Here is an 18219-nt window from a genome sequence, read left to right as displayed (position 1 = left end):
TTTCTGACTTTGTAAGAGTCATTCTTACTACATGTTTATTCTCAGATGAAACAACATCATCATTTGTCTGTCTATGGTTCAGTTTTGGGAATCATAGCACGACCATTTTGACCAGGAGATGATGTTCTTGGGTATTGATTATAATAATTTATTAAAGGCACTCTGAAGGTAAATTGTCAGAAGTAACTCAGTGTTACTGCTGACCTTTACGGGGTGTACCCTGCCTTTCGCCCTGTGACAGATGGGACAGCCTCCAGTCCCCCTGCCCGCAACCTGGAACTGGGAAAGTGGATGAAAAATGCTTCTCAATACTGAGCATTTGATACATGTTGTGTCAGTATACCTAACACTTTTCAGTTGTAGCTGTTCATCAAACAATGTCAAAATGTCATGTCAGTCCTTTTTTTAAATTATTATTATTATTTTTTTAGATTTTTAGCGTTTTCTGATAATTCAGACTTACTGTAAAGATTAATCACTTGATATAAGCAGATTACTCCATTACAGAAATCAGCTGTTCTTCTCAGGGTTCTCCAAAAAAAAGGACTCCCTTATTCATCTCTTTGATGCATCTGCTTTTATCTGTTATGTTAGTAGTAGTTATGACATCTTCTGTCTCTATAGGTCTACTCATCCAAGGTAAAAGTTGTCCTTTGGGATGTCACCTCCTGTTCTCCCTCATCTTTCTTTCTGCACTTTAGTGAATGTCATTCCCACTAAGAATCCAGAGAGAGAAAAAGAGAGGATGAGGGGAAAGAAAAGGGAAGGGGCTTAGGGATACAAGACAGAAATATCAGAGAGAAGAGATGGAGGACAAGAATTGAAAAGAGGGTATGGTGATATCACTGTCTGTGCCAATGGAGAGACTAGGAAAGCTCCATGAAAGCGGTTTGACTGTCCAACAACTGAGCCCCACACTGCTGATAAGGGATGATGAATAGAATAGCGATGATGGTGGGGGTGCCAGTGGGTTGCTATTTTTAGATGCATTCAGCTTGCTCGCTGTGTGTGACTGCATGTGAGCAATTAGACGTTTCTTTACGAGGACGTTGATTTACACGCAGGTAATCTGTGCAGGCTCGTGCGTGGCTGCAGCACTGTTAAGTTGAATGTGAAGGTATGAGAGTGTGCCTGTGTTTCTCACATGGGTGTGGATTTAAGCCACGTGCCGTTTGTGCTGACTACAGAGTCAGGGAAGAACTGCAGTGAGGAGCTCAACGTGCCCTCTTCATGAACGCATAGAAAATGGCTTTGCAACAGCTCATCGGTGTGTGTGTGTGTGTGTGTGTGTGTCAATACTGCAGATAGATATGTGAAAAAAGACTGCAGAAAGAGTGTAAGAGTGATGCACTGTAAAAGGCGAGAAATCAAAGAGAGGTGTACATGCAGTACAATTGTGATCCTTATACAGTGAGTCAGAGTACATTTTATTAAAAAAAAAATACAGACTTGCGTTACATGGACTGCTTAAATGACTTAAATGACAGTTGACTTGATATTTGTGATGCTGAAACTACCACTAAAATGAACCAGTCACTCCCCAAAGTGACGACTGTTTGTTGTGTTACTTGCTATGTTCAGTTTTACATGTTTTGAATGTAAAACTCTTTTTATTCTCTTTGCCACAGAAAACAAACAAAATAGTCATGATTTATTCAAATTAGTTTCAAAAACAGATTGCCACCCTTTGATCTGTTTTTCATCTTCACCAGCTGATCAGTAAAGCAATCCAATGACGTCTTTCAAACACATACCTCCTTCAGTTACGAGCTGCTCTTTTGCATACCTTTGTTGTTATCTTCTATTAATCTGTCTCGATTTCCTCTAAAGAATTTGGCTGCATGCGAATCCCAAAAAATCTTTATTGCCCATCATTTCAAACCCATCATATATCGTCTAATATTGTGCACTTAGACTCTTTCACATGGGCAGAGGTCTACTAGAAGTAATAAATGCAATAGCTTTGTGTGGCTGTCACAGCTGTGGCATCGCCCTGAGCTGCAGAAATGTGGGCCATTTTTTGGGTGATTTTGTTGTGTCCTCCTCTCAGACTCTTTTACAGCTTGATGATATTTCTAATGTAACATTATGCGTTTTCATCATGACTCCCTGTGTGTTCATATCCTTGCTCTCACACATGCAGAGAAGCACAGAAACCTTTACCAGTGGCAGCAGTACTGCAGCCTCACAGACATAAAGCAGGAGTTGGCACATGGAGGAGTCTCTCTAAAGTCAGACTGGTAACAGCAGGCGGGACAACTTTTGTCTCACCTCAGTACGTCTACAGAATATTTCTCTCCTTTCCTTTTCAAAATAGTGTTTCTACACTCAATGGACACTTTATTAGGTACGCCTTTCTGGTACCTTTTATATCAATATTATTGTGCACAATATGATATGGTACAGCCCTAATGGACATGGTCAGCAGTTATACTCAGGTAGGCTGTGGCATTTAAATGATGCCCAGTTGTTACTAAGGAAGAAAATGCACCCCATGCTATTAAACATCCACCAGCAGTCTGAACCATTGATGCAGGGGGGCATGGATGGATATTTTCATGTTGTTTACTCCAAATTCTGACCCCACCATTTTGGTGTTCCTATGCAAACTGTAGTCTCATTTTCCTGTATTGAGTGGACAGGAGTGACACACGGTGTGGGTTTCTGCTTAAAGGGTCCACCTCTTATGCATCCAGAGCTGCTCTTTTATATACCTTTGTTGCAATCTGTGGCACTTTCACCCAGCTGTACCTGGATATTTTATCTTTTTTGGACCACTCTCTGTAAACCCTAGAGATTGCTGTCTGAAAAATCCCAGTAAATCAGTAGCTTGTGAAATACTCAGACCAGTTTATCTGTCACCAACAACCATCGCCACATTCAGAGTCACTTAAATCACTTTTCTTCCCCATTCTGATGCTTATTTTTGACTTTGATTTTCATCTTGAACAGGTAATTATATGTCTTTTTAAATCTATATTAAATTGCTAACAAGAAAGCTAGTTACCAGCTTTGTGGGAATCCAATCAGTGAGTAAAAGTACACAGTTGATGATAAAGGAAGAGTATTTGTGATAATTCACTGCTATATTTTTTTATCTTATGAATGAACCATACAGACAAACACAACAATGCAAATGGCGAAAGCTTTCCATCAAACTTGTAGGTGTCACATTAAAGCTTTCTGAATGTAATTTTCTTTCCCTGTCACAGTTTCTGATGTGAGAGCTCGGTTTGTAGGCTTTTCTTTCTTTGAAAGTTTGGAAGACAAATCAGTTTTTCCGTGGGGTTTGACAGACTTAATGCTTTGTTTCTCACCCTCATAGCTCACTGGCTGCAGTTTTTGTCCCTTTTCCCTCCTGAGAATATTACCCTTCAGATTCAATTTCCCCAGTGTGAATCTAATCAAGGATGCTCACAATAATGTTTCATCTTAAGAGCACTGCAGCGGCCATCTATGTCAGCTTTTTGCCTGCACTCGTATTATATGAACAGTCTCAGGAGTGTTGAAAATTCCAGATGCCAGGATTTACTTTAGGCACATTTAAGTTGTGTTTGGTAAAAGACAGAGCTACAGCATCTCTGCATGAAACCTTTGTGGCTCCTGAGGGAGATGTGTGATATCTGATCATTTACCTCAAGTGATGATTTCCTGGAGTCAGGCTTAGATGTGCAGAGCAAAACAGGTGCAGTTCTCTTTAATAATGATGAGTCTGAATGTTTGAAACACATCTGTGTAGTCTATGCGTGCGTGCTGAAACAAAAAAAATACAGTCGTGAGATGAAGAAAGGGCGACTTGCTACAGCTAAGGGGTTTAACAAGCGTTACATGTAGCAGCGATAGAGAGAGCATCCGTCTCTCTGTCCCAGGAGGACAGAGAGACAAGGTGATAGTGCAGGTGTGACAAATGAGCGCCAAATCCTCCTGCTCTGTTTGGGTAACTGCTGAGCACAGGTGTACACACGTAAAATATATGCACACATGAATAAGAACATGCACATATACTCTTAGAAAATGCAGCCTAGTATTTCTTCCTGTACCAGCGTGTGAGAGCAAAATGTGTCATTTTTGCATATTAAACTTTCATTAAGTTAGTTTTCCCTCTGTTTTGCTTCAAGCATATTATAGAGCTCTTTTGCCGCTAAATGAATCTCTGCATTCACCAGCTAGTTGGTAATATTTTCTCTTTGTTAGCATGCCACTGGTTTTACAGCTTCTCCTTTGCACAGGGATATACAGCTTTATGCGGGGATATCTTTGCCTGAAAGCACCTCATAATGTGAGTAGCTGCTCTTGTAACCACGTGAAAAATTGCTGACACAGATAAATCCAGAGTTATGCGTCTCAGTGCTGGAAAACGTAGCAGGAATTTTTTTTTTGTCTTTTTCTTTTTTCTTTTTACAGCAATTTTTAACTTTACACCGACCACCTGTATTTATCATATTTCTTTTTTATCGTCTATCATTTCTTTTGCTTTGCGTTGCCTCCAGACTTTTCTATTAAAATGTATCATTTGACCACGTTTGATGAATGATGTTTGATTATAAGCTGAAAGCTTCAAAGCAGACAATGACCTCAGGCTTTTCAGTAACAAAATCCAATCTTATTGGCATTCAGTTAGAGACTGTTAGATGCTCCGTGTGACTAGACCATCGCTGAACTGTAATGCATTCTGTCCGGCATTGTGACGGCTGTGCCCTGGTTTAAAGACCTAGATCTATTGTCCATGCTGATGTCTGTGGTACAGCTGCAGCTCCTGTTGGTTTAGTCTTGGCATCGCTTTTTGGCTACACTTATTAAAGCATATAACATTCATGGTACACTTGGCAGCGGCGTTTGCTGGAGTGGTAGGTGGTTGTGTTGAAGTGTTGACGTGAGCCTGGGTAATCCACCGGCTGCTCCGCTATGCATGTGCATGGCTCTGGGCTGGCCCCATACAAAAGAGCAGACCTGAAAAGCATCATAATGAGGCACAGGCTGGAAGAAAAGGCATGTCTCTTTCCATTTCTGTGAGCGAAAAGAAAAGAGCAACATAAAAGAATAGAAGACAAGAAAGAAAGATGAAAATAAGCCCCTCAAATCCAGGATTTTGGCTGCGCTGTCTCTTTGAATTTATCTTTTTTTTCCATGCATGTTTTCTATTATGTTAATGAAATGTTGGACATAAAGAATATGTGATGGAGGAGCAACGGCTTTCAGTGAGAAGAGGAAAAAATAGAAGGGGAGGGGTATGTCATGTCATTGATAAAACCCATAATCTCATTTAAAATAGCTTCCCTTACCCTCCCATTATTCAATTTTGTGTCTTCTTTGTTTTTATACCTTCTTACTTTAACAGAACATTACAAATGTGCATACAAAACATAAAATATTACAGTATTCATTACCACTGCTGCACCATTATAATTATTTACATTAGAAATGGTGCTGTCACACGTACCCGTGCTCAAAAGGTTGTTTCTTGTTACAACAGAAGCTTCTACTAACCGCCTCAACAATCCCCAGAGAAGAAAGAAAATTAGGAAATAAAACAGAAGATCAGAAGATGGTGCACTTTGTTTCTTCTGCAGAGGACATCAAAGCAGTCTGGAGTCTGTGTGCTGTGATCTTTCTTTCTTAATCTTTTGTAATCTTTTTGCTTTGATGACCTCTGACCTCCATAGGGACAGAAGCAGACGGGAGGAGAGGAGGAATTGAGAAGGTGTGGACAGAAAGGGAGACCTTCTTAGTGTGTAATGCAATCCAGTGCAATTAAATGTGACAGTGAAGGCTAGGTCAAACCAGGAAAACACAGCTACAGCACATGGGTAGCTGGGGACCTTTGCTTAAACATGCAACAAAGCCTTTTTTTAACACTTGGGTTGCACACAACACTGATATATTTTCACCTTATGAGGTCGATAATCAGTCATAATCATAAACCTCTGCTTTTTAAAAAATCCAACAGCATTACTGATTCCTGCGCCGTGTTTGTGTCAGTCTTACTCTCCATTATTTGCTCTTTTTGTAACTGCTTCATTCTTGTTTAATTTCACCAATTAGCCACTTGGTTCATCTGTTTGCTGTTTGATTGGAGCAGGTAGTGGAAGTGGAATATTAGAACTGTTTAGCGCCTGTGCATCTACATCAGAAATATCTACATCAGAAATGCAAAAACATCCAGATCAAAGGAAAGCGCTATAAAGGACCCTGCTCGTTGTAGCAGTGTGTCAGGTGTTAAGTCACCTTTGCGTTGTGGCCCTTTCCACATTAGCTGTGGAAAACAAATATTACAAACAGCTTAAGAAATAGCTGAAGGTGATAGGTTATATTGTATTGGCTTGGATTGTTTTTAGGCATCGCCACTTCTTAATATTGTGGTCCCCTTCATCTTTGTGAAATCTGAATGTGTGAGTTAAAAGTTGAAATGGGGGCTAAAGGATTTAGAGAGTGACTTTGATCATGCTCACACACAAGTGCGCACCAAACACAGACAGAATATGAACCCAGATGGAGCGCTAGATAGAAAGTGAGGATAGAGGTGAGAGGTGGAGGGGACTGCACCAACCTTTCCTTTCATCCCACCTGGCAGTTCCACCTGTGTCCCTCCAGAAAGTGCCTCACTTCTGCTGATGGAGCTCAGGCTAGTTGCTGCTGGGCACAGAGCTGGCAGTTCCCTGCGATGCATTATTAATCAGGCTGAGATCTGCAGCACTCTCCTGTTCCTCCTCTCTCGCTCTCTCTCGATGGACTTTTTACTCTCTTACTCTGGAAGACTCCTCTTCTATATCTGCACTCATTTATGCTTGCTACCATGTAAAACCTCTTGCCCGGCTCTTTCAAGCAGCAATGTTTTATTTATTTGTTTGGAGGGGATCATAAGATTGTCCTTTTTTTTTATAGAGCAGCAAAAAAAATCCGTAATGACAGCATTGCATCACTTGAGGATTAAGTTGTTTTGTAAGGACAACGCAACATATATATGTAGTCATGTTAAAGTTTATTTGTATAGCACATTTTAAACAGCTTCAGGTGACCAAACTGGTGTCCACGCTATACAAAATATACTATATGTATTACAGCCACTAACAACAATAATTATACATGAAATAAATTATATATGAAAAAAAAAGTAAAAAAAAAAAAAAAAAAGACCAGAAAAAGTAGGTTTTTAACAGTGTTTAATAAATGATTGAGAAACTGGGCAGCTCTTATGTGAAAAGATTGTTCCTAGGAGAAAAGGCTCTATCGCCTCTGCTCTTGAACCTGGATCTGGGAATATTCAACAGCAGCTGGTTCTAGATAACAAGGGATTTGCGAGTGTGAGCTCTGAGACCATAAGTAAAATAATAATTGGATCATTTTATGACATTGTTAAGCATGCCTTTCCCTCTTTAATAGGAACACAGACAAATTGGTGATATGGCTGGTTGATTTTAAAGGAGCATATTTGCATTGATTCATGTGGCCACTGTATGCAAAAATGTTGTATTTTATCAGCCAGCCTCACTGGAAATAGCTGCAGAAAGAAAGTGATTCTAAAACTGCTTAACCTTTTCAGTGCACTTTCCTGAGGTTTCCTGTTTGTTTGTTCCCACTTCTCTACTCTCCGTTGAGCTCCACACACCAATTTCTCCTCTTTAATTACCTGTGTTGTTTATCACATCTCATGTCCCCTATGCTTTCCTGCTGTGGTCGTTTAGATCGTGTTGAAACTAGAATTGGAGACCAGATAAATCAGGTGTCTTACGGGATTCCTAGAAGCGCTCTGCCATCCGCCACCTCAAAGAAAATGTGCTCTTGTTATAACTTTGCTTGATTGTTTTTGTCTCAGAGTTTGAATTATTTAGTAGAGATCCATTTAGTTTAGATACTGTGTCAGCCTTTCACAAGGAACTCTTGGCCTACTTTGACCCGTGACATTAAGAGCTTGATTACTTGACATTTATTCTGTACTCGAGCATAATGGGCAGGAAGGTGGACGATCAAGAGAGAAGCCGCTCCACTTCAGGACCAAAACAAACGGGAACAATGAGTAGCTGTTTTGAGAAAGGTACTTGCTTCCTAATGAGTTGGTAATTTTCTCATATGGACTATTTTCACAAAGAGATACTGAAGCTGTGCAGATTCACTGAGCACCAGAGAGCAGCTCTTTATGTGTAGCATGCTTATTAAAATGGAGCAAAGCTTTATGAACACCACTTCTCTGCTGAGTGAACACAAGCTCAGTCAGTTATATAGCATTTCAAATATGCTAATAATGAGACTGGCTGCTTATGTTTGACCTTGACTTGATTTTGATTTCATTATTTTTTTAAATCGGGGAATCTGAGAAAATGCCGTTATAGTACAAGCAACCTGTTTTTTTTCTTTACGAGTATAATGATTAATTTGCTTCTGTTTTTGTTTCCAAGCTTTAGTACACAAGCCATTGAGACCATGAAGTTAAAGAAAAGTTCATCTTTGAACTTTGAGTTAAATGTTTCTTCAGTTTTCTTTATTTTGAGACTTTCATCATTAAGACTCATTGTGAAGTCACAGTTACCAAGATGTGAGTGAAAAAAAATTGAACATGGGCAATAAACAGCACGTTTTTGTATCATCTTGTACTAAAAAGTACAAGAAGAATTCATGCTTTATTATCACTGTGACTTCACAATGCAGGTTTTTGGGCTAAACTCAAGAATTTATCTGCAAATTGTGAGAAAATATAAGTGATTTCATTTGATTCAAAGGTTTAAATCTCAACTTCATCAGTCACGTCATCATAATCATACTAACTCTTTTCTAGATGTTACTCAGCACCATAGAGGGAAGGACATGAACTGTAACTTAGGTCTTTGTCACACAAGTCATAGACACCAGACTCCTGATAACCTCCTGTCGCTTGGGAAAACCTGAGATGGAGAACGTTTACTTCAGAGTGATAGTTGTTCTTAAAATGTTTCAGAACACACAGCTTTTACTGCGAAGGTAAGCTGTCTCAGTTTCCAATCTGTGCTGTGCTCTTCACAGTTTTCACCACCAGTTAGCAAGCGGTATGCAAATGTTTGCAGACAAGTTGGCGTCTTTCATAGAAACTACAGCCAATGAAAGCAAACAGCCAAAGCAGTCACAAGGAGGTTTTAGGTGCAGCGCCACATACCACTTTTCCACTGGTTTCACCTAACAACTGGTCAGCGGATATTAACTTTTCCCTAGCAACCGGTGGTTACCAGGGTGTCTCTGATCGGTCACCAGTAGGCTTGCATGACTGATGCCTTAACTGGTTGGTGAAGCAAAAAACAGTGACAGTGCAGTTCACTTAAGCAGTCATCCGACTGCATAAACAGTTGGAATTTTTTATGAATTGTTGTATATTTAAAACCTCTTCCAGTTTACGAGATGGTGACTCTGTAAGAGCCTATGTGGGAAAGTAACTGGAAGTGCAGTGGACCAATCTGTGATTGATTGTAATCATCTGTATCATGTAAGCCCATGAACAGCTGACTAGCCATCGTTTAGCAGATGTAGTCTATATCTTTGTCTTGTTCAATTAATGGTGTCATTTTGTCATCTGACTGTAAGACGTTGTTCCTCAGTAACCTACAGTTACAAATCACTATTGGTAACAAACAAAACAATCATACAGGGAATTTTGAATTATGTTTGCAGTGTCTGTGGATTTAACAAGTAGATTCACGGTTTCCATACTTATCTCCTCTTTAATACAACGCTTTCTTGGACTCACAGTCCTTTTCCTTTGGCTGTGGTCATAAATTGTATGATCAGATATTTATTTGATCAGATCAAATAAATATCTACTTTCTCTTTCATGACTCAAATCGGTTGTCTTCTTCTGGTCTTGGAGTTTGATGTAAAGCATGCTAAATCCCGAGAGGCTGCTAGTTAGTTGTTCAGAGACTATGAGTGTTGTTCCTTTATTGCTCTAATCTTCAGCGTAACGGTTTAAGCTCCCTCTGCGTGTCTGTTCACTGTCCCGTGGCTCCCAGAGGCTCCACAGCAAGTGGGCTGTTATACTTACTTATCAGTACCTCTCTCCCCCCCTCTGCCTCAGTCTGTCTACCCTACTCCTCCTCTTCTTCCCCCTCAACTCCTTCAACTCCCGTCTCGCTGTCATCACTAGCCGTCTGCTACTTAATCCAATTATTCTTCTAAGCTGACACGCTCAGTAACTCACCACAAACTCTTGACGCCCCTGTGCATCAAATCCACACATGTACACACACACACAGACATTAACACATATGCAAGCAATCTCCTCCACACCTGCTTTCCCATGTACGGCCTGAGACCAAGCCCCGGCAGTTATATTTTATAGCTGGCTCCTGCAAAGCGAAAATTACAGTGCCTTCTGGCTGCCTTTTTCTGCTAGTTTTTGTCTATTTTCAGGTGTCCTAACAGAGGCTTTGGCCTTTGCTGTCACCGTTTGATTCACTATACCCTTGAGCTGACTCTGTCTATTCCTGTGTGGTGCCCTCCTCTTCCCTGCTATGTGTTTAGCAGTATCTGTCATTGCAGTCACAAAACCTGATGGAGAAGGTCCTGACCCCTCTGTGTCTGTTTGCTTCTCGTGTCAAATATTCCTAATAAATATGACGCATGAGGAAAAACATAAACAGGTTTTATCCTTTAAAGGGATTTTTCGCATGCTAGAATATGGGTTTAAATTATAATCATGGTTAACACCAAGTTACAGTATAAAATACATTTGGACTGTGTTTTGATGTTGTATTTAAAGTCAAGTTTGCACTGGGGCGAGATTTGCAGGAGCCAGTCTACGTGGTTAGGCTACAGATCTCTTGGAAGTCAAATGGGTTTGTTGAAGGCTTAAACAAGACAGCCGCTCGGGAGTGTGTTTTGTGATGTGTGTACCCTCGTATGCGGTTATGTAACACCCTCACTCTCCCTCTCTGCGTTCAGTATTAAAGGCCGTTTATGCCGACAGCCGACAGTTTATGTGCTAAATGCCCATTGGTATGACAACCTGCATCACTGCATCTTAAAAACTGTAAAGTTGCTTGCGTAAAGTAAATAGTAAATGTGCAGTAGCAGCTATGACAGGGTAATTAATCCCTGCATTCTGCGATTTCACCCCATTGCATATTTTGACAAGTATTTCTGCCACACGGGGCAGCAAGCCTCGCAAAAGGAGCTGTGTTCGGTTGTTTTTGGTGCTGACACGACAACAGTCGAGGGTAACAGATGGGGTTTGGTGCATGCGTATGAGATCCTGTATGTGTGTTTCAGGGTGACCGGGACTAGACCGGCTGCAGTATGTGCTTGATTTAAATGTTAGCTGAAGGAGTCTGAGCAGACGTCTCGCTGTCTGTCTGTCTGGAGAAGTTTGGGACACTGTCTCTTTTATTGTAGTTTGATTCTCTGAGAGGAGCAGACAGTTGTCCTGGAAAAAACAAAACAAATGTCATCTGGTTATCTGGTCAAGAGTTCATGCAGTTTTGTTGGCTGTTTTCCTAAATTACTTTTGGCTGAGCCACTCTTGCTGTTTCACACCTTTGTGGATTTACTGATGTATCTGTGTTAATGCGGAGGCACTCACACTGTCATTGGTGTCTTTATGTTATTTTTCTTTCTGTGCTTAAGATTGCTCGGTGTCTTTTCCTGTGGTGTTGTGTTGTACGACACATACTCTGTGTGGTTACGCATTTCTATATGAACATTCAGGGTAAGTACATTGCAGTTTTGTCCCGGTGCCACTCGCACAAGTGTGATATGAAGGAATCCTGACTCACTCCGGTGTGTAAGTTGCAGCTTTCCCACAGTGACGCACTCGATCCATCTGTGAGCCAAAAACCACCAACACCAGACCCACCTCCATCGCCATCATAGCGGTGTTGCCTACTTCCCACCTCGTGTCGTGCTACATCTCGCTCATACCACTCATTGTAACCTGGCCTGTTTCCCACAGGGGAGTTCTTTCCTGGGGTTGGGGTGGGGTTTGACAAGCAAGGTGGGATGGGATAGGTTGGGGCAGGGTGGGGTTGGTTTCCTCGTCCTCCTCTCGCTCCACCTAGTTTTCTCTCCGTGTCTCAATTTGATGTTCACCTGTTCCTCCTCCTGAATCCTTTGATCATTTCCTTGTCATTGTTTTCTGTCCGTGCTGCTTCTCCTCCTCTGCCCTCCCTCTTCCTTTCTGTCTCTCCATCTCTGCTTCTCACTGCTGCGATTAACCGGGCTCTGTCTTTATGTCGTATGTCCTTTTAGGCCCACGCCGTGCATCGCTGGCTAATCGATCAGGACAGTAGTGTGAGCTCTGAGATGCCGGATGGCCAAGGAGTATGGCACTATGATGATGAAGTAAATATCTGCAACACGTATATCTGGCTTTTCCTCTTTCTTTATATCTATATGTATTTATATATATTATGTATTTATGACAAATGTTGTATCTGTCACTTAAAGTTTGTGTCACTGTTGTTGCTCTGCTGTTGTTGTTGTTTTTTATCTTTATCTCTCTTGTTTCTTTTTGTGATGTGTTGCTTTATGGTACCGTAGTTCTGATTCCTTTGACTTTCTAGTGTTGCCGTTGTGATGTGAGCTGACTCAGTCAGGTGTCGTGGGATCAGGCTGGAGCTTTTTCTTTGTTCCTGTCTTTGCTTGACGTATCGTACTAACGTGCTGTTCCTAATTTATTTGATTTGGTTTGTTATTGTTTTTGCGTTCCTTCTTTTCAGTTAAACGTAATATATATATAACCTTAGTGTGTATTTGTGTGGATATTAATCTGGATATCGTCTCTGTGATTTCTCTGAAATTAATGTTCTCAAGCAGCATATTACAAGACAAGAGTCCACGGGGAAAATATAGCTTTGATGTACTTTTCAAATGCTTCATATGAGTTACAAATAGGTATGCGCTTCCTGCTATGAAAAAAAAGTACTTTGCACAACAGTTCACAGTAGAGATAACAGACAACAGTCCAAGTATTTTTCCTGTGGGTTCTTCTGATTTCTAAAATATGCTTGTGTCATTCTGTGTTCGTGTTTAGGGTTAGTTTAAAGTTCGTGTGGGTGTGTGTGAGAGCGAGAGTGCGGGGATGTGCTTTGGTCAGGAGTTGATCTCTTTGTTCTGTGAGTTTGTGTGCATGCTTTTCCGTCCTTGCATGGCTTCAATCTGTGTATTAGAAGAAAGTCTGAATGTCTGTCCTGTGATGTTCCTGTTAAGTGCTGTCAGTGTTGTGGTCTTGCCTGGTTGCCTGCCTTTGCCCGTGCCTTTGATGTGTCAGTGTTGTGTATTGTGTCTGTGCGTATTTTATGTGTCACTATGTTTGTCATGTGCTGTTCCTGTGTTTTGTCTGTTTTTATCTGTTTAAACAGTCTGGGATAGGTTTGCCCAAGGTGTTATTGCACCACATCTAGTAGATGATCTTGAATCCGTTGTCACTTGTTGGACGAAAGATCATCTAAGTGCAATAAGGCTGCTGGGAAACTTGCTCCAGACGACTCTTGCCCCTGATGATTTCCCCTCAGATCCTAGCTCCCCCTTGCACCCGTGTGAAATTCCTAAAGCTATTCTCCTTACCTCCATATTGCTCCCAAACACTTTGGAGCACTATTGGGTTACCCTTCACAGAAACCCAGTTAAACTTTTCTCATCTTACACAGTTAAGTACGTAAACCATTTGGAAGTGCAGCGACTTAAGAACAAATATATTAAAAAAAACAAAACAAGGTGAGCTGAGCACATTGAACACCGTCAAGAAAACACACCATCATGAAAAGCAGCCCAGCATACAACAATATGGAGTCCTTCCCTTGGTTATGCTCTTGAATGCGTGTGCACTGGCCAGTTGTATTTTTCCTTTATTGTTTTGAATGTTCTTTTATCTTTTGTTTGAATGTGTGAAAGCTGATATTTTATTTATTTATTTCTCTCTGTCACAGCTAGAAATATATTGTTAGGTTTGTAGTCATTGTCCATATAGAGCCAGTGTTGCGTTTATCTGGTTATAAATATTACCACTTTGGAAAAACCCTGATGGCTTACGTAAACATAATAATCATCAAGTGGGTTGTACAAAAAGTCTTTTTGGGAAGGGTTACTGTGATTGCTGGCTGTAAGCATGAACATTTAAGCACCTGTTACCTGAGTAAAAGTCTTCTCATGTGCCCTTAGCTATTGCAGCAGAGGAAAGCAGTAGTGGCATAAACCAAACTCCTGCAAAAACATGTCTGCTTCCCACTTATCAGTCTCTAACACTGTAGATCTGAAAATGTAATAAAACTGACAAAATCTAACAAAGCAACAAATGTGAGGATTTTGATTATTTGGGTTCTAAACAACTAGTTTGTTTTAATCATAGACAATATACATAAAAGTCCAATAGAAAAAACTCATTTTTCCATCTAGGCCACTACCATGTTGATTTTTAGGAGTCAGGAATTCTGGCAAGCTAACACATAAAGCTTTATTAGCGATTTGCATCCATATAGATCTTGTAACTGCATGTGATGATCATCACACAGACAAAAATATATACAAATAAACATCCAAATATAATAATAAAATTTCACTAGCCAAAAGTGGAGCACTCATGTGCAATTAAAGATATAGCAAGCAATAAATCTGGCCAGGTCATTGCATCAAAAGGACACCAAAACCTTGAAAAGGTCCAGTTCAGTGATTCCATAGTTAGTTAGTGAAGAAGCCTATCAGAAGCCTCACAGCTTCAGTCATCTTTGCTAGCATCTGCGTGTTTGTCAGAACAGCCACTCATCTATTATTGTACACTTTAAGAACAAATTTTAAGCCTGGAAAAAAAGGCCAAACTGTAAACACATTTCTGCTGTTATGTTGGGCCTTATAACATTGGTCTGAGTCACGTTTGGAGGACATTTGAAGAACTGTCTTAAACATAAATGCAAAGAAGAGAAATCAGAATTCACTTTTGAGCTACAAAAGCAAGACTCACAGCTACAATAGGTTAACTTGTTTAGTGCTAAACATGACATAAAGTCTTTCTCACAGTTTGGCTACAAGCAGCTTCTTTTTTCCCCCCAATTTTGTTTTTGTAAAGCTTTGCTGGTGTGTACAAATAATTCTTGCAACTGAACAACCAGCCAATCAAATGTAAAGACTTTTTACATTCTGGGTGAACCAGAATAACTACTTCTTTTATGCAAATACTTCACAATTAGCAGTGAACTGGACGTGTGTCATATATTAAAATCATAGTGACTTTGTTTTATGACCTGGTCAGACCTAGTTTTAGCACATGTTTAATCAGTAGAACCAAAGCTACAAAAATGAATGAACCTACATTGTATATTGTTGCAAACTCACTCCAGCTAGTTTTGTTCATAGCTGTCACCCCAAATAAGTCCAAAAGCATTAAGCAGCATCATGCAGATTGGCCAGTCGGCAGCTTGGTGATATAAAACTCAGACAGGTCCCACAAACCATGACTCTTACCCTGAGCTGATGTAATTTACAAAAAATCCAGCCCTTCATCCAGTGCTCCACCATACCCTGCCCCCTCCTGTACACAGATTTGTGAGATGTCAAAGGTCTGTGTAAAGCCCCAACCCTTGTGCCACCATTGATAGTAACTAGGGCTGGGCCGGGCTGGGCTGGAGAATATCCCTTATCATCCCACAGCTCTAATTACCCCTCAGTGAGTCCTTGGAGACAGATGCTCAGAGAGCCAAGCCCCATTCGTCACAGTACGGCTGCATTGTAGATTTAATATGAAATAAAGCAAACTATCACACCCTGCTCTGTCACATAAATTCTCCTCCGTCTCAGTTTCTTTTTTCCAGCTGCTCCCTGGCCCACTGTAGATGTAGACTACATTAGGAAGCCCATTCATATCCAGCCACCAGCAGTTGGCTGTAATTTGTTTCGGCTAGGGGGGCAGAGTGTAATTTACATGTGAAAGGCCATGGCGCATTCAAATATTGTAACTCTGGTTTTTGTCCCAGGGTTACTGATACCAGCTTCACAGAATTCAGATTAAAGGTTTACTGCTATTGTGCCAGACTGCAGAAGTCGTGTAATGTCTCAGTTGGCCTCAGCCCAACGTTAAAGAGGAGACAGGAGAGCAGGACTCTCCTCGTCTTGCTGACCCATTAGGAACTGATCATTTCTGGCTTTTTGCTATAGTGAGATCCCTCACGGGAACAATCTGGCCTGTAAAGAATACTTTCAGTGGAGCCATACTAAGCTAGATAACTACTGAATATGTATGTCCCTCATCCACTCTTTTATAAATCAAAATGTTGTATACCATTCTACGTAAGCGTAAATATACATTTCTGACAGGATAACCTTAAGGCTGAACTTTTAAAGATTTAATGAAGCCAGGACCAGATGTCTCTTTCTGCTCACATGTTTTTTAAAACTTTTTTTTTTTTAGCTTAACCCCACAATATTACACTCCTCTGTTTATGGGGTTATTTGCCTTCAAATGATGACTTCCATAACTCAAATACCTTTACCCACTACTTATTTTTAATACTTTTTTTTTTTTTTTTTACATTGGTTGGACTTTCCAACTGCACTATTTGTTTTTAATTGTGTCCATTTAAACCCAAAGGCATCTTAGATATCATCATCACTATTTATATGTATCCATACCTGACAAAAAGACAGTGAGAGAGAGAGAATGTGAGCAACAATTAATGTGCATGCATGCGTGCATGTGCATGTGTTTAAGATGAATGCGCAGAGTGCATGGTTAAAGGTGGAAGTATACTCCAAAAAGAAAATGCCCGCTGAAAGCCCTCTGCAATCAGTTTGTTAGATACTTTATGCTTTTATACACAGGAGGTGTAATGGTGGGCACAGCTTCCCGTCCTCAACATGTACCCATATTCTTACTTCCATGCTGTCTGCATTATCAGTGATGAAGACCTGATGACTTGCCTAAAAATAGTTGCAGCAGAGAAAGACTGAAATAAAAAGTGAAAAATAAATATATATATATATATATATATATATATATATATATATATATATATATATATATATATATAATGTATATATACATTTTCCCGTTAATGCTCAGCGCAGACCAGGGGAGGAAATCCAGTCTCTCTGCTCTCTACACCAGTGATATTCAGTCATGTTCATATGGTTTCATTTGAATTTACAAACAGGTAAAACAGGCAATAGCTATACCTCGACAGCTTTTAATCACAAGGAAGTAAATAAGATGCTCAAACAAATTCAGACACTCTAAGTGCATTTTGTTATGCAGCATTTTATTTTCATTCATTCATCACCATAAAAATATCTTAATAAACACAGTAGATTGTGTCATTAAATCAGTTCCTGTTATTGTAAAACATCTGCAAGTCTCTTCCTGTATTTTAGTTTAGGCCAACTCTACCAGAAGTTCAAATTAAAGAGCCAAAAAAAAGTGATTTGGCTTACAGATATCTGGTTTAAGTTTCAGAATAAAGTTGTTTATAAGTACAAGACATGAACAACCTGTCACATGGTTTGTAATCAGCTTGTGTTTCTGATTTCTGACTAATTTCTGATGTTTATGGCCACTTCAACCTGGTTCTTCAGAAAAAAGTAAAAGGAGCGTGATGGAAATTTGTGTCTGCCTTGGGCCCCTAATGGTTTGGACAGAGTTGCATATCTGCCACATTTGATTGTACATCCAGGTTTAAATGCACTCACCCTACTTTAATTACCAGCATCTCTCAACACCCCCAACTGTTGTAAGAAAATATATAAACATCTAAACTTCCCTACAAACATTGTTTGATGATACGTTGCACGACATTGTTCAGTTTGAGTATACCACTGCCCGAATTGAATGCTTGCATTATGGAAGGTTGCTGTGAGCTACGTACACCCCTCAGCCACAACATTAAAGCTACTGACAGGAGAAAGGAATATCAATACTTCAGTTTCGGGAAAATGCTTCTCCTTTTGCTTTTATGCAGATCTTACTTAAATATATGCCACCAACTGTCCACTTGTACCAAGCAGAGCCCATATGGCAATGGCAGCAGCATTTCCCAGCAGAACGCTGACCTCTGCCGCAGCCTAAAAATGAACAGGAATTAAAGTTAGGACCGAGAACCCCAAGTATTGACCTAGCTTTAAGCTTTCAAGATCCTAATCCAACTAATTATCCCCAGGAACGTCAGAACAAGACCAATACAAAAAAGGCCACAACCCATAACCCACAGGATCCAAATGATCAGCTGCCAACATCCCAGTGCCTGGCACAGCAGACACCCCCAGAGGTCCTGTGGACCCATT

The 18219-nt window shown here is 40.3% G+C and overlaps 1 protein-coding gene across 9 annotated transcripts in view; it reads left to right on the top strand.

Annotated features, from left to right (window-relative positions):
* Positions 1-18219, top strand: part of ank1a (ankyrin 1, erythrocytic a) — an 89641-nt gene that overhangs the window by 21212 nt on the left and 50210 nt on the right. For 8 of the 9 annotated variants that reach the window (XM_087849139.1, XM_087849140.1, XM_087849141.1 and 5 more), the window contains exon 2: positions 12205-12297. The exons of the other annotated variant lie outside the window; for it this stretch is intronic. In XM_087849139.1, coding sequence (XP_087705265.1) covers positions 12205-12297 — 93 coding nt within the window. The remainder of the gene's footprint in view (positions 1-12204; positions 12298-18219) is intronic. 9 annotated transcript variants of the gene reach the window in all.

The sequence above is a fragment of the Neolamprologus brichardi genome, chromosome 12 (assembly GCF_056152115.1).
Source record: "Neolamprologus brichardi isolate AB-2024 chromosome 12, ASM5615211v1, whole genome shotgun sequence".
Taxonomy (NCBI): Eukaryota; Metazoa; Chordata; class Actinopteri; order Cichliformes; family Cichlidae; genus Neolamprologus; species Neolamprologus brichardi.
Note: the sequence above shows the minus strand (reverse complement) of the source record. Positions and strands in the feature narration are given on the sequence as shown.